Here is a 20,911-nt window from a genome sequence, read left to right as displayed (position 1 = left end):
GATTTTTGAAGTTAAGTTATGTAGATTTCTTGATTACTCACGGTTGATGTAAGGTAATTAACAGAGTAGTAGATGTTGGATGGTGATGATGATGATGTGTGATGGTGAATGATGGTCGACGATTATTGGTCGTATTATGGATCATGGTATATCATGGTAGATCATAGAAAATTATTATTATTATTATTTGTTTTGTTTATTAAACAAAAATACATAAAAAAAATAAATCGACAATCCTAATGAAAACTCAAAAGTAAAAAATTAATAAACCTAGATAGAAAATTGATACACGTTTTGGTTTCTCAATGACATTACACACACACACCACACACAAACACACACAAGACAGAAATATCTCCAGAATAAATAACAGTTGATTGTTTGTCGAATCATCACACAAACGTTTGTACAATGTCTTCATTTCTCAGTGATCTGGCACAAATATCAGATTTCAAATTCATAAGTCAAAATAATTAAATTTAACTATTAAAATTCATATGTTGAAAAATAAATAAATGATCATTACTTATTACCATCTAAAGAAAGAAACCTTTTTTTTTAAATAATACATAGACGAATTTACCACGAATCATCACACAAACAAAATAATATATAGCAAATGCAAAAATAAATAATAAAGATAAATATCAATACATAGATGCGAAATAAACAAAATTAAAATAATCAAATGTTAACTCTCCAGTCAAAGAAACCATCCACTGCTAGTTTGAAACTATTCATGGAGACAGCATTGACCGCAGGTGTGGGCAATCTATTCCAGTCGTCTACTACTCCGTTTGTAATGCCTTCCAATTGTCTTCAAAGTTCAAAGCTGGTATAAATTTTAACGAAGATGACAAAGAATCCTTGAAACTTTTGGAATCTCCTAAATCATAACAAAACTTTTTCTTGCTTGTTTCTGCAGAGCTTGAATTCAATTACTGAGTGATCACTATTATCCAGTGGAGGGTAATATATTTTAAACAAATTTCTGCGACGAAATTACCAAGATGTTTGCTATATGTCCATTTCTGAACCTTGTTGGATAAGCGATATGCTGCAACAAAAACCTATCTTTCAAAATATTCAGAATGTTATTTTCCTCTCTTTATGGTGAATCATGATGGGTTGGTGAGTTATAGTGAATCATGGGGAAGTCATGGGGGATTGCAGTAGATCATGATAGATCACGAAATATGTGATTCAAAAACATATTTGTGACAATAACATTCGAATGTAGCACTTTAAGGGGTATTAACATCATAAATATAAATTTTTGATAGTTAAGGTAAGACACTGCTAAATTATAATAAACAGAATAAAAACTGAAAACCCATTCATGGATGCAACGATATATTTCAACCAGCTCCTATCTGCAATGTGGAAGGTCACTTGCAATATATATTATGATGAAGCGCACAAAATTTAAGTTAAACAGATTGAAATGCAAGATTCCTCCTAATATTAATTGGAAATTTTGCCCAGACGGTAGGAGTGTTATGTCTACCCCTTTCATAGAGTGCTGATCTGGTTTGAATGCTGTTTATATGAAACTCGAAGACTCATATGCCTCGTTTTTAATTTGCCATGGTCGTACCTACATAAAAGATGTTCATGTATGTTGTGTAAATTTGTACACGTGTATACAGATTTGTATGTGCATCGTGAAACGCCGAAATCACATGCATGTTCGTTTTAATCGTTATAGTGTTCATGGCACAAAAGTTTAATTGAAACAAGTAAATATTTGATTTGTAAGCAACTTTGCGTTGGATGAAGAACAGAAAATTTGCAAGCACATATACAAGTTAAAGTTTATGCAATTCAATGGATTTTTTATTGGAAATAAAATTATTGAAAACATTCTAAATAAATTTAATGAGTAAATAAATAAATTATAAATTAATTAAAATAAATAAAAAATGTTTAAGTTGACTTTAATTAAATAGTTATTTAAACAGAAAATAATGAAACATTAATAAAAATACTTTAGAAAGTAATAATGACAATAAAATAAAAACACATGAAATAAATAAGACTGCCTTGATGCCAGTCAATACAATGCACCAAAACATGGAGAATCGTGCAAAAACCAATTGCAAAACTAGAAATGGTGCATTTCTTATAGAATTTCAAAAGTAAATCTTAATTAAATTTTTATTAATGTTTTGTGGTTTGTTTTAGAATTTTGTGTTATGGTTTTAACAAAGTATGAAAATATGTTTGAAATATAAAAATGAATAATTTTTAAATTTGATATTACCTTTAATTGGTTTAGTCATAAAAATTTTGTAAAATGTTGAATTTTGTGAAAAAAGGTCGTTGTCGTTTTTAACCATTTTTCTTTCAGAGCAAATTTTTTAAATTTCTAGGTACACCACTGAACGATAACAATAGACCCTTTTTTGATTTATTTATGCTCATACATCGACTCACTTTTTGCTGAGTTAATTTTTTAGTTAATTCAATTTACAACGCAAAATGACAACAGGCGGTGACAAAGGACGACATGGAGAAAGCGACGGACACAGGCCTAGTCATGGGACACGCCTACTCGATCACTGCCATCAAAAAGGTTCGGTTCATCATGTTTTTGCTGTTCGTTTTTTTGTTCTCATTATTTTTTTTACTATATAAATACATTCAATGGCGGATCTAAGCAACTTTGACAGTGTATAAAATTAAAAAAAGAGTCAAATGGCCAAAATTAGGCTGGTGACCTTTTTTGATATAAAATGGTGTTTTTTCTGTGCAAAATTGTGTTTTACTGGCTTTTTATATAAATAATGCTCATAACGAGGGACCACTGTTTAATTTCGGCGATTTGATCACCGAAATTTTTTTTATTATTTTTGTTTTTTTTCACAAATTTCATTACTCCATTAGTTAGCTTGAACCTATAATTTCTGATATGATGCAACAATATCCAACATACCTAAGAAAGAAATTTTCTAGACATATTATATTTCACATACATAAAACAAATATCATAAAATTAATTTGCATTTTCATTCATTGTTGAGAAGTTAAAGGCTGGGCTGAACTTGCTTTTGAGCAGTCAAGAAATTTTGTTTATAATTTACGATCTTTTATTTGGCATAAAAAAAACAAACCAAAAACGTTAAATAAATTTGTGCAGACCTTATAAACAGAGTTTTAATTAATAAAGCATCATAAAGATGTTCCTTCTTTGACGGTCTATTGTCTAACAGCAATTTATAATTGGGAAAAAACTCATTTAATAAAAATCCAAATCCAATCCGGCGAATTATTTAAGATACACGTAAAATTTTAATAAAACCTAAAACAGATTATAAAACCCAAGAGTATGTTAAATGGAAATATTTAAGATGAGCATCATTTTCTTTTGGGCTCTTACTCACAGCATTCCACAATGTCTGAACCTTTTTCATGGCTCGATCATAAGATTTTTGATACAATTTATTATTCCTAGCTTTTAATGCATCTACACTTGCTACAAAATTTAAAGAGTGATTTCCACATCGCTTTTGTGTAGGCAGCGGTATAATTTATTCATCATTCTCATCATTAATTTCTTGCAGACATTCATCGATATTTACATTAATTAAATTATCCTGATTATTGTTATCAGTGGGTGAAGAGTTTTTAAATAAGCTGAAAGCTTTAGCAAAATTAGTTGCATTGTCAGTCACAACATTTCGAATTTTTGAAGAAATTTTAAATTCTTCAAAAATAGAATATAACATTTTTCCTATAATCTAATTCCGTACCCGTATGTGAACCTGTGAACCTCCGACAAATAATTGAAGAAGAAGAAATTATATTTTAGTTATCTGGTTTGATGTAATGAATAGTAACGCCTAAAGATGCTCTTTTATGTGCAGTCCATATATCTGCAGTTGCAGAAAGCCACCGAACCTTGTATAATGTTATGATGAGTTTTTCCTTTTTTATATCATACATTTGGTTCAAACGCCTGTTGGCAGTTCTACAGCTACAAATTTTATAACTTGATAAATACTTGTCTATATACTTTTTAAATCCTTACCTTTTCAGTGTGGCTAAGGGTTGCATGTCTTCAACAAGCATTTTCACCACATCTTCTTCAAATTCCGTTCAAGGGATTTTCATTTTATTAGCCAAAGAAACCTTTATACCAGATTCTATCAACATTTGTTTTTTTATTGGTTGAGCATCACTTTCTTTACTAGTGCCTTCTTTTGCTCTTTTTTTGTCTCCGAAGCTTTATCAGCTAGATAATTTTTATGCGGTTTTGGGTAACAATGCTAAAATATAAATTGCATTTTTGGGGAATTACCCATTAATTTTATACATTAAACATTTTGAACACATTTTTTAATCTAAACTAAATTATGTAGGAATTTTGAAAATATGAAAAAATTATTAAAAATTTGAAAAATTTATACTAGCCCATATTTATATTATATTATATTAAATAAACTAAATATATTTAGTGATTAAATTAGATTAACCCTTTTGAGGCTTTTTGATTAAATTATAACGTTAAATTAAAATCAATTCTTATTACTTTGATATGGTCAAGAAAGTTGGAACATAATGTCATGTTACCACAGATTCGTTTGTTTAAGTAAACTGCATTTATCAAGTAAACATTTTGCACTGAAATTTTTACTTGATAAATTGTCACTTAAATCTAACTCCAGTTAAACATGTTTTTACAATTAAACTATTTATTTTATCGAATAAATCAAAATCAAATCAAATCAAAAATTCATTTATTTAAATCCGAAACACAAAATGAAAATAAAGGATTTGAGATTGTGAGGATTTACTGAGATCCCATAAGAAAATCAAAACTTGTACAGACCACCGTGAAACGATATGCAATTTAAAACAAAATCACGTTTGAATACATACACTGATGTACTAAAAGTAATAGATATATGGATCTTCGTTTTTCTACATATATAAACACATAAGTATGCATGAATATATAAACTGATGTAATAAAAGCAATAGATATATAAATGTTCATCTTAGTACATATATAAAAACATAAGCACATAGGAATACATATACTGAAGTAATCAAAATAATAGATATATAAATGTTCAGCTCTGTACATATATAAAACACACAAGCATTATTTTAGCATACCAAAAGTATGACAAAATGTATACAAATTGCATAAATCATCCTTTAAAGTGTCCAACTTAAAATTGTAGCAACTGTTAAGAAACACTGGGCAACATATTTTATTAAGTAAATTTAGATCAGCTAGATTAACAGAATTGTTGTTCTTGGTTTTAAAAATCCAGTCTCTGACAAAAGCATGACGAGGCCATATATCTGATTTGAAAAATTTATCTTTCTGACTTTCCAGTATACAGATTCTGAAAGCAGAGCTTAAAACAGATGAGTTTTCAGAAGATTGATCAGAAGTTTTCATTGTACCTAATATTAGAGGAATTATCACAAATTTTCTTTGAATTCTCAGAAACTTTAGCGGATATGTTAGAAATTTTCTTTGAACCAGTAGGATTAACAGTAATAAAGTCTATGTTAAAGTTAGATAGATGTTCTTCAACATCCTCTTTGGAGCAAGGAGCAATCTTTCCCAGATAAAGCACACAGCGCTTCTCAATACCTTTTAATTTGGAACTGAAAATCTCAGAGTCAGCCAAGGTTCCAACCACTCTGGAGATATTAGTTTTTTATTTATTTAACAAAACTGACCAGAGGGCCCAACGGACCACTTACCCAATCAGAAAGTTATAAAGTTAGGCAATTGGCAGACAGATGAAATGTTATAAAGTTAGGCAATTGGCAGACAGATGAAAAAGTCAACACACAAAAAAAAAAAAAAAACAAAATAAGAAAATATTAAACATAAATTTGCATAGTTATTCCTAACACCGTCATTAATGCATTGATCGAAAAATAGGTAATTTTTAAAACGATCGGTTGAAATACATACGAACATCAGATAATGTTTAAAAAAACTATTATTAAACAAAATACACAGTATATTCCATAAATAATTGGTTGTTATATGAAAACAAAAATCAACAAATTAATTTATTTGTTAAAAAATGCTTCAAGTCAACAGAGAGTAGTTTGCGTCTAAAAACATCATAAGTTGGAGATGAGACAACTTCATCCGGTAGTGCATTCCACACTCGAACCACTCTGTTGAAGAAGATATATTTGGTAGTATTATCGCTTGAGTTGCATTCACGAAGTCTCTTGCCATGACCACGAGTTGACAAATAATGAGATGGAACAAAATTATCTTTCAAATGTTGAACAGTGAGATTGTAAAGTGTTTTGTATAACAAACATAAATCAAAAATCAATCGGCGATGTTCCAATGTTTGTATTTTGACAAAGTGTAAACGAGACAGATACGGAAGATGGTGGATTGAAGCAATGGCCTTAGTGAATCTCCTTTGAACTTTTTCGATATTGCTAATTTGATATTTATAGTGAGGACACCAGACAGTTGAGCAATATTCCAGTAGAGGACGGACATAAGTGCAAAAGGCCTTGTTGAGCAAATCTTTATCCTTGGATGTAAAACATTTAATAATAAGACGAGCACGGGTAGAAGATCTACGCGCAATGTTGTTAATATGATGTTTAAAACTTAGTTTATTATCGAATATTACACCTAGATCTTTAAAATATTCGACAGGTGTCAGAATGTGATTTTCTATCACATACTGATTTATGGCAGTAACATTTTTTGAACATGGTAGAAATGAGCAAAGCGAACATTTGTTAGGAGAAAGCGGTAGTTGCCATCTGATGCTCCACGCAATAATATCGTTAAGGACCTGTTGCAGTTGGAATGAATTTGATGAACCGGCATACAATTTGATATCATCAGCAAAGAGCAGCATAGAGACATGTTGAGATGAAAGGCAGTCTTCAATATCATTGATGAAGATGAGAAACAGGGTGGGTCCCAGAACGCTGCCTTGGGGTACCCCACTTGTTACTGCAACTGGACTGGACAGTTTATTTTGAATCTTGACTATCTGTGAACGGTTATATAGAAAATCTGTTATCCATCCGAGCAAATTTCCGCCAATGCCATATGCTTTTAGCTTACAGATTAGCTTTGTGTGCGAGACTGAGTCGAAGGCCTTTTGAAAGTCGAGATAGACTGTGTCGCATCTTTCCTTTCTTTGGCGAATTAATAACAGATCGCTTAGAAATTTGAGGAGGTTAGTAGTTGTTGATCTGGCAGGCAAAAAACCGTGCTGAAATTTTGACATTAAATTGTTGTTTAACAAATAAGATATTATATTGTTCTTGACTATTTTTTCCATAACCCGGCAAGATGAGCAGGTAAGTGATATTGGTCTGTAACTGCTGGGGTAATTGGTTGGACCCTTTTTATGGATTGGAGTAACAATTGCTTTTTTCCATTTTGTTGGTAGAGAGTTAGTTTTGAATGACGTATCAAATATGTGACACAATGGAAGAGCCAGACTTGAAGCACACATCTTGAGAAACCTGTTTGGTATTCCATCCGACATTTTGAAACCCAGCATCACTATCCTCAGCACCAGAGTTCATATTATTATTGGAATCTTGAATTAAACTAGGATATGAACGCTTAGTGGTATCAGGAAATGTCTTTCTTATAAATAATAAGTAAGACTGACATTACTTTTAATTTACTTTTCAATTTTATGTTGATAGCCAAAAATACGGGTAACTAAATAATTTTAGTTAGTAACTAAAAAAAGTAGTTAAACTGCTGTTTTAACTAAACTATTTTTGTTAAGTTAAACTTTGCATCTAACTAAAAAAAAGTAGTTTAACTAAAAGTCGGTAACTTTTTAGTTAACTGTATACAATACACGTGTGCACAACATGTACATTGTACAAAGATCAAATGATCTAGTCTTTGCTTTTTTAAATTAATCGGCCACTAAATCATTTTCCGTTTTTTTTGGCGGCGATCATATGTTAGATTTTCGTCCACTCTCTGTCCAGCCCTTTTTTATCCACGACTGGTCTTGCTTTTTTTGCCTGTCTACCTTCCGCCATTTTAAAGCCGTATTGAGACACTTATTTCGTATTAGCCTCTTTGGCAGGCATGTGCGAATTCTCTATTGTTTTTTAATTAATTATGTCAGCTGGTTCTTTCTTATTTTTTCGATCTTTTTTCTTGGAGTCAGTTTCATCATCGCTAACGCCTAAAATGTTCGCTGTTTCCAGCAAGCCAGAATAACATTCATCGTAGCCATCAACGTCCATTTTGTTTTTAAATTTTTTAGTATCCTATCCCCTTTGATAATTTTTCATCGGTTAAAGTTGCCCCATTCCATTTGCCGAATCTTCGAACATGTTTTTTTGTTGGCTCGTGTTCTCTTCATCGTTATCAGCAGATCTTAAAAATATGTTGTTGTTGTTGTTCATATTTAACTGCATTTATGTTCCCAAAGTGGTGCAATTGTTTGCCAAATTAAGAAAAAATTTTTTTCTTTTCCCATGTGGAAAAATAGAAGTTCAGATAATATGAAAAATGTTTATTGCACTGAACGTGGGGAAAGAGAAATACTATGGGAAAAATATTTAAATCATATCGTAGTAGTTACAATCCTTCAGAAATTGTATTACATTGATAATATTATTGTTATTCTTAAAATTCTCTGAAAGCTCTTTATATATTAAATGTTTATGTTAATTGGGTTTGAAATTTAAAAAAAAACTTTAAAAATGTAAAATTTATTATAATGTTGCACTGACGAAACTAAGTAGTCGAAATAGTACTATATGCATACATGTAGATAATGACATCTGTAAATAGGAATTTTGTTAATAGCATTAACAAGTTAAGCTTGGTAGATCGGAGAATTATTCGAAGAATCGAGAAACTATCATATAGATTGAGTACTGTAAGAAACGCCGTGATCTTTATTAATAATCGCATTAGCCATAATCTTAATCATATATATATATATATATATATATATATATATATATATATATATATATATATATAATTCCTATTTACAGATGTCATTATCTACAATACAATATTTTTTTTATTCGACCTCAAAGAAAAATAAAGGTACTGGACTACTGTAGGGAGTCTTTAAGAGACTCATCGTGCACAGTAACCTTAATAGAAAATAATCCAAATTAACATGTAAATGTAATGTCATCAAGAGAAAAAGTAAAAATTTTAACAAATATGATAATGATTGTTGATCAGTTGAAAATTTTTAAGTTAACAAGAATGTTAAATAGAATAGAATCATTTGGAACATAGTCACATTCGAAATTGTTTGTACATAAATATCCAATAAATAAACAAACAAACGTAATATAATCATATACATATATACAAAATAAACAAAAGCTTACATATTGTGGTTTAGATATATAATCCCAAAACATGCGTGAGTACACCTATGCGATCACACATGTTCCAGGCATCATCGTACAATGGATATCGAGAATTAAAAATACTAAACAATAGACTTACGGTATAATACAATTCAGTCATTAAACAAATAAATACAATGTCATAACTCATTTGTTCATACCCATTCATTCCCATATATGCACATATGCGAAAACCACCAACCCATATTCATACTCACACATGCCCCATCCATATCCACACATACTCATTCTTATACTGAAACAAAACTCACACATACCCATTCATATCCACATGTTTACAGAGCCTGACCCATACGACCACATACGTACACACTTGAAGCCATTCATATCCATACACACCACACTCAAACAAAACCATCACTCGTCAGTCTTTACACAAACCCATACTTGTACATTATTACCCGTACATGCATTATCATGCCCACGTATGCATAATTACATACATTCGTCTCCACATGCACACACATATATATTCATCCACAAGAAAATACCGTAAGCTCCGAATTGACATACAATGACAACCAAAGATTATCTAGTGTATACATTTGCACACATGCATTTAATTTAATCACCCATTAATCAACAAGTGTGACTTCAATGATTTTCTGAAATTGTTCATAGATGTGAGGTCTATTGAAAAACCTTTGGATACCAAGCCATTCCATACCCTCGGTCCACTACAGATTATATGAGAATGTAAGATATTTGTACTAGATTTGTTGCATACAATGAGGTTAGAATGTCTCGAACGTGAATTTAATTTGTAGTAGCTTAAAAAAATGACTGGCAATTTTTTTGTTAATGCTTTGTAATTTTAATTGCATGACTAAATAAATATTCAGCATTTTGAAGTTTAGATTTTGAGTCCGAATAAATAATGTCTGGGTATGATTTAACCTTCTGGACCCTGTTATAATTCGAATTGCACGTTTCACGAGGAGTTCAATTGGTTTTGTTGATATCGCATAATTTGTAGTCCAAGTGATGCCACTGTACGTTATGTGAGGAATAAATAATAAATGGTATAACATGTTGAGACACCTGAAAGATACAAAGAATTTTGCTTTATTCAAGATTGCAATAGATTTGGAAAGTTTCATCGAGATATAGTTAACATGCTGCTTGAAAGATAATTTTTGATCTAACACAGCACCAAGGAATTTTATTGATTTTGATTCGTAGATTACATTTGAGTTTATGATGATTTTGTAAGGTTCTTTATAATTAAGATATTTTACTTGTACGAATATCATCATCTGTGTTTTGGATGAATTTAATACTAATTTATTAGCTGAGAACCATTTGAAGATATTTTCTAATTCTTTATTTGTATTGTTAATAAGTTCGTCAATGTCTTTCCCACTGCTGAAGACAGTAGTATCATCAGCGTAGATTATAAAGTCAAAGAAAGCATTCGGATCTGGTAGATGTATGTAAATAATAAACAGCAGAGGGCCCAAAATACCTCCTTGAGGTACTCCCATATTGTTGCTAAGTAGAAGTGAGTTTGTATTGTTCCACGTAACAAATTGTTTTCTATCTGTTAGATAGCTACGAAACCATTGAAGTTGTTTGTTTCGGATGCCATATCTTTCCAATTTTCTCAGCAGACTTTGATGATTGATGCAATCAAAGGCCTTGGACAGATCAAGGAAGACACCCACTGTATATTTTTTTCTTTCTGACTCAACTCCAATTTTTCGAATGAGTTCTACAATTGCCAATTCTGTTGATAAGTTTTCTCTAAAGCCAAATTGGCTATTTGTTAAAATATTGTTCTTTTTGAGAAAACTGTTTAGCTTTAGATACATTATTTTTTCTATAATTTTTGAAAAAGCTGGCAACAATGATATCGTTCTGTAGTGACTAATATCATTATTGTTTCGTATCTTTTCAATAGGAATGATTTTTGAGATTTTATAACATTGAGGAAAGATTCATTCCTCAAATGATAGATTAAACAAGTATTCTAAAACTTTTGAGGTGGAACAGATAGTTAAGATGGCCATTTTCGTCGTGATGTTGTCCCAACTGCTTGATGTTTTTGGTTTCATGGATTTGCCTACATTGATGATTTCTTGTTCAGTGACGTATGTGCAAAAGAATGGATTTGAAATGCTTGATGTGAATGTTGATTTCCAGCCGATGTCAGTTTGGGTGGTCTTTACAATATTATGAGCAACGTTTACTAAGAACTCGTTGAGATACTTTTCTGGATTTGGAATTGGTGTACCTTCATGCATTAATATGGTAGAATAATTTGTTTTGCTGCCTTTAGTTATATTATTCAATATACTCCATATTTTTTTGCTATCTTTTTTATGTTTTTCAATTAATTTTTCATAATAACTTTTTTTGAGGCTTTTTTTAAGATTATTGGATATTTTCTGAAGATATTGAAATTTATCAAAATTTGTTGTGTTTGAACTTTTAATGTATTTCTTATAGTATCTATTTTTCAAGGTTATGGCATCTTTTAATTCTGATGAAAACCAAGGTTTATGTTTACACATTTTTGATAATTTCCTATGTGAAGTTATGCTACAGGTTTCATGAAAAAAGGTTTGGAACAACTGGGTAAATAAGTGGAAAGCTGTGTCTACATCCACAGAGTTGAGTACCATGCTCCAATCTGTACATAGAATACGATTATTGAGTTTAGCTATGCACTTTTTTGAGTAAGATATTGCATGAGTTGGTATGGTCAACTTTTGAATTGAAGTTTTTGGCTGTTGTACAATCATAAATATTGGCAAGTGATCAGAAATATGATGTGAGATTGTGCCACACATTTCAACAGTACCTTCAAGATTTGTGAAAAAATTGTCAATAGTAGATTGTTTAGTTTTGCCAATCCTTGTTGGTGTAGTAATCATCTGCTTCATGTTGTAACTGTTCAAAAGTTGAAGTAAATCATATCTGTAGCTGTCGTTGCTGTTTGTTGATGTATCAATGTTGAAATCACCTGTTAAGATGATAGGTTTATTTTAATTATTTATAAGTATTAATAGTTCATCTAATTTTTTTAAATATTGAGTAATATTGTATGATGGTGGACAGTAACTGATAACTACAATCACATTTCTTATTGGTGCTTTGTTGATTAACTCAATTACAAAATATTCAAATTCTGCTTCTGTTATGTTTTTAAAGTCAGGTGTTTTATATTGCATGTCTTTTTGATGTAAAATCCAACTTCTCCTCCGTGCTTCAAAATTCGATGTCTTCCTGCAAATGCAAAACCTTCAATATCTATCAGACTTTCATTCGTTTTATTTAACAAACTTTCACTTATAGCTATGATATCAAAATTAAACACAACTGTTCTCAAAAGATCATCAATTTCCTCACATTTATTTAATAGGCTTCTTGAATTTATATGCATTAATTTTATCAACTTGAAATGATTGTCTATAGACTTAATTTTTTTATATGTCTTATTCAAATTCTCAACATTGAATAACTTGCATGTTTTTATTACTTGTGAGCTGTTGTCTTCTTCTTCATCCTCTTCAAAAACCACTGTGAAATTTGTTTTGTTATCATCCATTTTTTTGCTGTTTGTTTTTATTAAATTGCCATTCCCGAACAATAATGTCATTTGGTATGATGCTTGGGTCTTTCATTTTTTGTGAATCTTTACTGTCAATGCATATGTGGAATGATGTTGACTCTCTGTTGTTTTTTTCTGTTTGATCTTTTATTTCTGACTCCAATTCTGATTTTTTGAAGACTGGGAAACAAGTATGTACTTTTATCCCATTTAAAGTTAAGAATTCTTCAACATCTGTCCTGTTACATTTCTGAACATTACTCATTGAGTAGACAGTTTTGTTTACTAGTAGTTTTTCAGCTTTAAGTTTACAATTTTCAGTAATTTTTTTGCCTATAATTTTTTTGATTTGTTGTTTGACTGTGTTGGCTTTATTTTTTGACTGACCCACAACAGTGAATTGTCCGCTGTTCACCATCTCTTGCTCAAAGACATCTATGTCCGCATTTCTCCCACCAGCTGAATGCCAAGGAGGTGTAGGTTGAGGGGTTCTTGGTAGAGATCTAACTGCATCTGCCCAATGCAATTTATTCAAATTTGAGCTGTTACTACTAGGAGGTGGAGGTTCACTTGTCTTTATGTTTGTTTTATTTAGTAGTTGATTTTCATTATACTTGTCGAACATGTTTGCATTATTTTGACTGTGCAAATTCGCATTTGAAGCTTTGTTGGTAGAATTGTTTAGAGTAGTTTCTATGTGATGCAATTTGGAAAATATTATGTTGAAATTGAATTGCAACATTACCACATGCGACGGCATCTTTTTGTCATCAATACTTACGTAACACGGAATTTTTTCAGTTTGTTTGCAGTTCACAATGTTATTAATTATTGACAGAATATCCAAGAATTTTTCTTTTTTTGTTCCAGTTTTTGAATTTTTCAAATATTCCAGCTTTGCGGTTTCAATGTCTGTAATTATTTGCTGTCGAGCACTAGAATAGAAACGTATAACATTATTTAAAAATTCGTCATTTTTTTCATTTTGAAAATGTTTTAAATTATTAAAAACGAAATAGAGTAATTCGTTCGGAACATAAACAATTGCGACCGCCATGTTCAAAAAACTATAAAATATAATTCTATATATATATATATATATATATATATATATATTTCGGAACGAGGTTTTCTTTAATACAAACATCATTGAAGATATATGCCCATTTTGCATTAATGACTTTCTTTAATGAACACTCAACAAGTCTGAATTTATTAAACTCGTATTTATTTAAAACAATAGACATGGTAAGGCTAACAGCGCTGTTTCGGGAAGTCCATCTTCAGAGCCTATGAAAATAAGAATAGTATGAAATATTTTTATAAAATTAGAATGCATATTAAATGTGTAATAAAATTATTAAGAAAATAACGAGAAACCTTTGTTAGTGAAAACAATGCAAAACATGTACAAATTAAATTTACGGTTAAAAATATAAATGTATATAAAAAGTTAGTAAAATAGTATTAAATTAAATATTAAAACAAATAAATTAATACTGAAATTTAGTTCAGTGAAAGTTTGTTAAAATCGGATGATGTAAATAAAACGTAAATAAGTTAGTTGAATGTGAAAAGAAGACATGTGTGGAAAGAATATGGAAAATTGTCAAAATTAATTATTAAGTTTATAATGATATATAAGAAATTTTAATAAACGAATCCGTAAATGAAACAACTAAATTAGATTAAAATGGAATATAGACTATTTATGAAAAAATATAATGGAATAAGATAAAATAAATGAAATAAAATGAAAAAATAAAATAAAATAAAAATAAAACAAGTAATTGTAATGTATCACAGCTAATATGGATGTTAAGATGCACTGTCGAATACGAAACCAGCGATACGGAAACATTAGTCCTATGACGAGTGGTAACATGTTCACCATTAAACAGTATCGCTTCTTTTGGCATTGGCTCGTATTCGAAGTGGCGCAACATTGGTGGTTCTATGATATTGGTATGAACGGCACGTTGTGGACTATCATGTCTATACTGGGAGTAAAGATGTAGGCTATGATCAAATGTGTTAAATTGTTTATTCATAGCGTGTTTATTCTTGTAGATGTATAAAGCTTCTTTAATTTTGAGGCGAACTGGGTGCGATTCACGTTCAAGTATTTTCGTGTTAACATCAAGTAATGCTCTGGTTAGTGGCAAACCGATCTGTTTTATTTAGTATCACATACATATTAGATTTATCTGATTTACGTATCGTTAGATCAATGTTGGAACGGAGACGTTTAGCCGCGTTGAGTAATTCCCTCGAAAGAACAGGTTTGCGATATCCATTTCGATGTCTTATTTTCATAGGCTCTGAAGATGGACTTCCCGAAACAGCGCTGTTAGCCTTACCATGTCTATTGTTTTAAATAAATACGAGTTTAATAAATTCAGACTTGTTGAGTGTTCATTAAAGAAAGTCATTAATGCAAAATGGGCATATATCTTCAATGATGTTTGTATATATATATATATATATATATATATATATATATATATATATATATATATATATATATATATATATATATATATATATATATATCAATGCTTTTAAGATTTCTTTGACAATAATATGATATATAAATGCAATCCAAAATGTACCAAAACGTTATTCTCATTATAAACATTGTTATTATCGTTAAGTGTAAGTGTCATAAGTACATTGAAAAAAAATATGAAAACTGTACGTTGCTGCGTCCAATTGTTTGAAATATTTAAATTAATGGATCAGTGGGTATCTCAGCGCGATTGATTACATATAGGTCAGGGGAGCATAGGTCGATGATAGACTATATATTGGTAAGGGCCAAACATAGCAAGTATGTGAAGAATGTGAAGGCGATACCTGCTATGCTGCAGCATAGTATGGTTGTGATGGATGTGACATCAAAAGAAATGGGGAGGAGGAAGAAGGATAAGTCTGTGGCAAAGAGAAAGACATGGAAGTTGCAGGATGCAGAGGTGAGGAAGGCATTTGAAGTGAAGGTGGCTGAAAATTGGGAGAGTGGTAAGGATGGAGATGTTTGGGAGAGATACAGGGACTGTGTGTTGGCTACGGCAGATAAAGTATGTGGGTGGACGAAAGGAATGTGTAGGCATGGTGAGACGTGGTGGTGGGATGAAGATATAAGAAGGATTTTGGAGGTCAAGAAGGAGAGGTTTAGGGTATGGAGAAGGGACATGACGGAGGAAGCGGAGTCTGAGTATAGGAAGGCTAAGAAGGTTGCAAAACAGGCAGTGGCAACTGCAATGACGAAAGCATCAGATAGGTTAATGAAGGAAATGGAATTTGATGTGAGTTCGAGGAAAATGTTCAAAGTAGCAAAGCAGTCAATGAGGGATAGGAAAGATGTTATAGGGAATGGATGTGTTTGGGATGGATCTGGCAAGTTGTGCATAGATGAGGAGGAAAAAGCTCAGGTGTGAAAAGCTCATATGGAAAGGTTGATGAATGAAGAGAATGAGTGGGATGGAGATGTGGAATCCGCGGTCACACACGGACCTATAGAGAAGGTGACGATGGAGGAAGTAGAGAAAGCCGTTAGAGAAATGAAACCAGGTAAGGCGACAGGGGCTTCGGAAGTGGCGGCAGAACATATAAAAGCGAGTGGGGTGATAGGAATTGAAGTTATGATGAGAATTGCTAACAGTATGTTTGATGATGAAGGTATACCTGAGGATTAGCGACACAGTGTGTTGGTGCCGTTGTATAAGGGCAAAGGGGATGTGAGAGATTGTGGGTCATATAGGGGTGTGAAATTGCTAGACCACGGAATGAAGGTAGTGGAAAGGGTGCTTGAGAGGAGGTTGAGAAATATGGTGACAGTTAATGAAATGCAGTGTGGGTTTATGCCTGGTAGGGGAACGGTGGATGCGTTGTTCATGGTGAGAATGTTGCAGGAGAATTATAGAAAGAAGAAACGAAGATTGTGCATGTGTTTTGTGGATCTAGAAAAGGCTTTTGATCGAGTACCAGTTACGGCTAGAGTTCGTGTGGGATGGATGAAATTTAAGGAAATGGGTGGGGTATTGTGTGGAAAGATGAAGATGAAAGGGAGGGTATATAAAGCATGTGTGGGAACAGCGATGGTATATGGTGGTGAAACTTGGGTGTTGAGGAGAGAGGAAGAAAGTGTACTGCAGAGGGCTGAAAGAGCTATGGTGTGATGATGTGTGGGGTTAAAGTGAAGGATAGGAGGAGTAGTACAGAGCTGATGTCGATGATGGGACTGAATGAGGACATTGTGACATTGATAAGGAGATCGAGATTGCTGTTGTATGGACATGTGTTGAAAAGGGATGAAAGGATCGGGATTAGGCGAGCGTTGGAGTTCGAGGTTGAAAGGGGTCGTCCGCGATTGGGATGGAGAGAGCAGGTGGAGAAGGACAGGGTGAAAGCGGGGTTGCGTGATACTGAGGCGAGTGACAGATGTGGATGGCGTCGAGGGGTATTTCGGTTTCATCATAGGTAGCCAAACGGCAACCTCCGATCTTGGGGAAAATGTCGTCTAAACGTGTGTTGTTGTTGTTGTTGGATCAGTGGGTATCTACGAGGCTTCATTTTTGCAAATTCAGTCACCACCTCACACAGATTTATGTTTTTTGCGTCTTCAGTCAGACATAAAAGAACTAACAGATCGCTTAGTCTTTCATCACCACAACTTCTTCTTAAATAATTTTTAACTTGGCTGAGGGTAGAAAACATTCGTTCATTTGAAGCTGTTGCTACAGGAATTGTTACAACAATCTTAATTAACGACAACAATTCTCCAAATGCGTTCGGTGCTGCCGCCAACATGTCGTGAAGCAATTTAATGTTGTTTGGTTTTTGTGGTTGATTATCTATAAGCGCTTTGGTTGTTTTAATTTCTGATTCAAGAATTTGTTTGTCAATTCCCGCAGTTTGGTAGTGGTCAGCTAGAATGTATACAAGTTTTTCATTTAGAAATGTTTTTTCAAGGCATGGATTGAAAACTGAAGTAGCTCTCAAGACTTCAATATTTTCTGTAAACCGCCTATCAAATTCATTTAACTTTTTGTCCAATGTTGCAAAAAACATAGCTACTTTAAATGATTTACGTAAACATTCTGTGGTTTGATGCCTCCGTCCAACTGATGACAAAACATGAAATGCATCATAAATTGAACTGACAGTTGAATTACGTAAATTTTTTTCTTCCTGAGGTGCTACACCTATCATAGCACATAATTTGTCAGTCTGTTTAGCTATTTCTTCCCAAGACTCATCAGAACGAAATTTTGTAAATGTGGTTTTGCAAGCCTGTATTAAACCACTTGCTGCCACGTAGTCAATGTTGCTTTTTTGTAGTTCTTGTGAAATAAAGTGGACAGTTGACAGAACTGTATCCATGCTGATCAAAATAGCGCAAAAGTTCTAACGTTTAATATTTACAAGCAAGCCTCTAGCTTCTGCAGCCGCTACACTATCGTTCTGAAGAGCATCTACCTGATGCATTTAATACGCTCCAAGTGGTTTTTGATTGATGACACCATTATCAACTTATCTTATGACGTAACTGAGCTGTTCTTTCCCGGATACGTCTTTGGTTTCATCAACAAGTATTGACCAATACCTGACTTTTTTTTACTATATTGATTCGCAACTGTTGCGCTAAACAATGAATTATATCATTTTGGTATTCAGGGCAAGTGTAATGATCGTAACGACGTTGAAGCTTGTTTTTAAGTTCTGGAGCAAAAACTGTGAATGTGTCTAACAATTCCATAAGGTTTCCTTTGTTTGCAGATGATTCTGTTTCATTATGTCCTCTTAGAGGTAGACCTTGTCGAGTTAAATATAAAATGGCTAAAGACAAATAGTAAATGTGCTTACGATTTTCTTCAATTTTTTCTTGTCTACTTGAATTAATAGTTGTAGCAATTGATAAGTTGGGATTCTGCTTTATCAATTGTTTGTTTGTCCAAGCTATTATTGCATTATGATGTTTTTGGCATCCATGATGTTTTTTCAGCAATTGTCCAATATCTTTCCATTTTCGAATTCCATAATCAACAAAAGCAACATGACCAATATTTTCCCCTTTCATGGTAATATACGAAGCAAAGTGACGACAAGCATAACAGTAAACTGAGTCATGCATTACCGAATATTCAATCCATGTGTACTTGTTATACCAGTTTGAAGAAAAACGCCTCCCATTGCTGTATGGAAAGTCAATTGATGGTTGGATGGGATCAACATTTGGGGAGATGAAATATCACAAACTAGTTTTTCATCTGATGATGCAAAACTCTGAAAAGAAAATCATTAAACACTATTACAAAGCCAATGAAATGAGATTAATAATTTTATCATATGTCTACCAGGAATACTCATACTTCCTGTGATTTCATGGTGCCTATTGCAACTTCTGTTCGTTCAGCTACCTCTACCAACATCACTTCTGACTGTGAGCTATTTCTCTTACAATCTACAAATATCAAAACCATTTATAATAACTTTCTACAAAAATAATGTACAATTGTTAATTAAATTTAAATACCGTCTGTGGTGTTTTTTGAATTTGATGTGGTTGCCTCAGTTAAGACAAAGAAATCCATCCTTGCTTTTTAATTTTTTTCTTTGGTAATTCATTTCCAGCTGACATCTTTCTACAATATAATCTAAACTTTTTATAAAATTTATTACAATATCCAGAAAAAATAGTTATTGTTATTTGACTTACCAACTTGATGATTTAAAATATTTTTTATATCATTGATAATTAATTTAATTTAATCATTTATTATTGATTAGTAGTTTGATAAAATTTATTAACGAAACTGAAACAATTTGTATTCAAACTCACCTTCACTCTCTATCTTAAAAAATTATATAAATTGACTTCCAGCTAAATCAAAATAACATTAATAACAGCGAACGCGACAGTTAATATGGCGACAACACAACGGTTTTTTTAAACAGAACATGAATTATTGTAGGAACAAATGAAATAAATTGTATAGCGCTTGAAATTTAAAAATTCAAAAAGCACAATATTTTGTATATATAATTATAATAAATTATATAATTTTGCAATTTTGTCATAATAATTTCGTACAGCAAAAATTTAGAATTTTGATTTCTTGGGGCCCCCTGCCTCCCTCCAAATGACGCCTCTGTACATATGTCATTAAACCATGGATTAATTTTTGGTTTTACTTACCTTCATAGGATTAATTTTTATTAATGGTGTGGTTAGTTCTATTGCCTTAATGATCTTTTGAGTTATATATGTTATTGGACGAATTACTGAATTACTTTGTAATTCTGTTGAATTTATTGTATTGTTACATATCTTGCTAAACTGATCCTATTTTGTATTTTTTAGGCTATACTGTTCACTTATTTCTTGTTCTGTCATATTATATGTTAAGATTATTGGGAAGTGATCACTGTTATGCAGGTCATCTTCCCTTCTCCATTGCAAATTATTGAAAATTACAGGTGACGAAAATGCTAAGTCTATTGTTGATAATAAATTTGAATGAATATGAAATTGGGTGGGTTGAGAAGGATTGATTAAACATATGTCATTTTATATTAGAAATTTTTCAATCTTTTTACCATTTGTGTTATTTTTGCCACTGTCCCAAATTACATTGTGTGCATTGAAGTCCCCAATCAATAGAAATGGTTTTGGTAAAGATTTAATTAGTTTTTCAAGTTTATTAGTATTTATAATCATATTTGGTGGGTTATAAAAATTACAGAGGGTTATCGGTCTGTCTAGGCTAACACTAACTGCAGATGCTTGATATTCTGCATTAATATTTAATTGTGATTGAGGGATTCTATGATGTACAAAAATTGATAAACCTCCTCTAGGGTTAGTAGGAGTTGTAGCAGCTATATGGTAAGAGCTGTAGTTTTTTATTTCAACATTTTTAGTATCAGTTAGCTTAGTCTCTTACAAACATATAAAGGTTAAAGGTT

The 20,911-nt window shown here is 31.9% G+C and overlaps 1 protein-coding gene across 1 annotated transcript in view; it reads left to right on the top strand.

The window, feature by feature from the left end:
* Positions 1 to 20,911, top strand: part of HELRODRAFT_112487 (hypothetical protein) — a gene marked incomplete at its 3' end in the record, with an annotated part of 44,659 nt that overhangs the window by 8,348 nt on the left and 15,400 nt on the right. Inside the window, exon 6 of the mRNA XM_009020739.1 lies at positions 2,492 to 2,575. Within this exon, the coding sequence (XP_009018987.1) occupies positions 2,492 to 2,575 (84 nt within the window). The remainder of the gene's footprint in view (positions 1 to 2,491; positions 2,576 to 20,911) is intronic.

The sequence above is a fragment of the Helobdella robusta genome (assembly GCF_000326865.2).
Source record: "Helobdella robusta unplaced genomic scaffold HELROscaffold_29, whole genome shotgun sequence".
Taxonomy (NCBI): Eukaryota; Metazoa; Annelida; class Clitellata; order Rhynchobdellida; family Glossiphoniidae; genus Helobdella; species Helobdella robusta.
The sequence above is the reverse complement of the archived record's forward strand: the minus strand, read 5'-3'. Positions and strand labels throughout refer to the sequence as shown.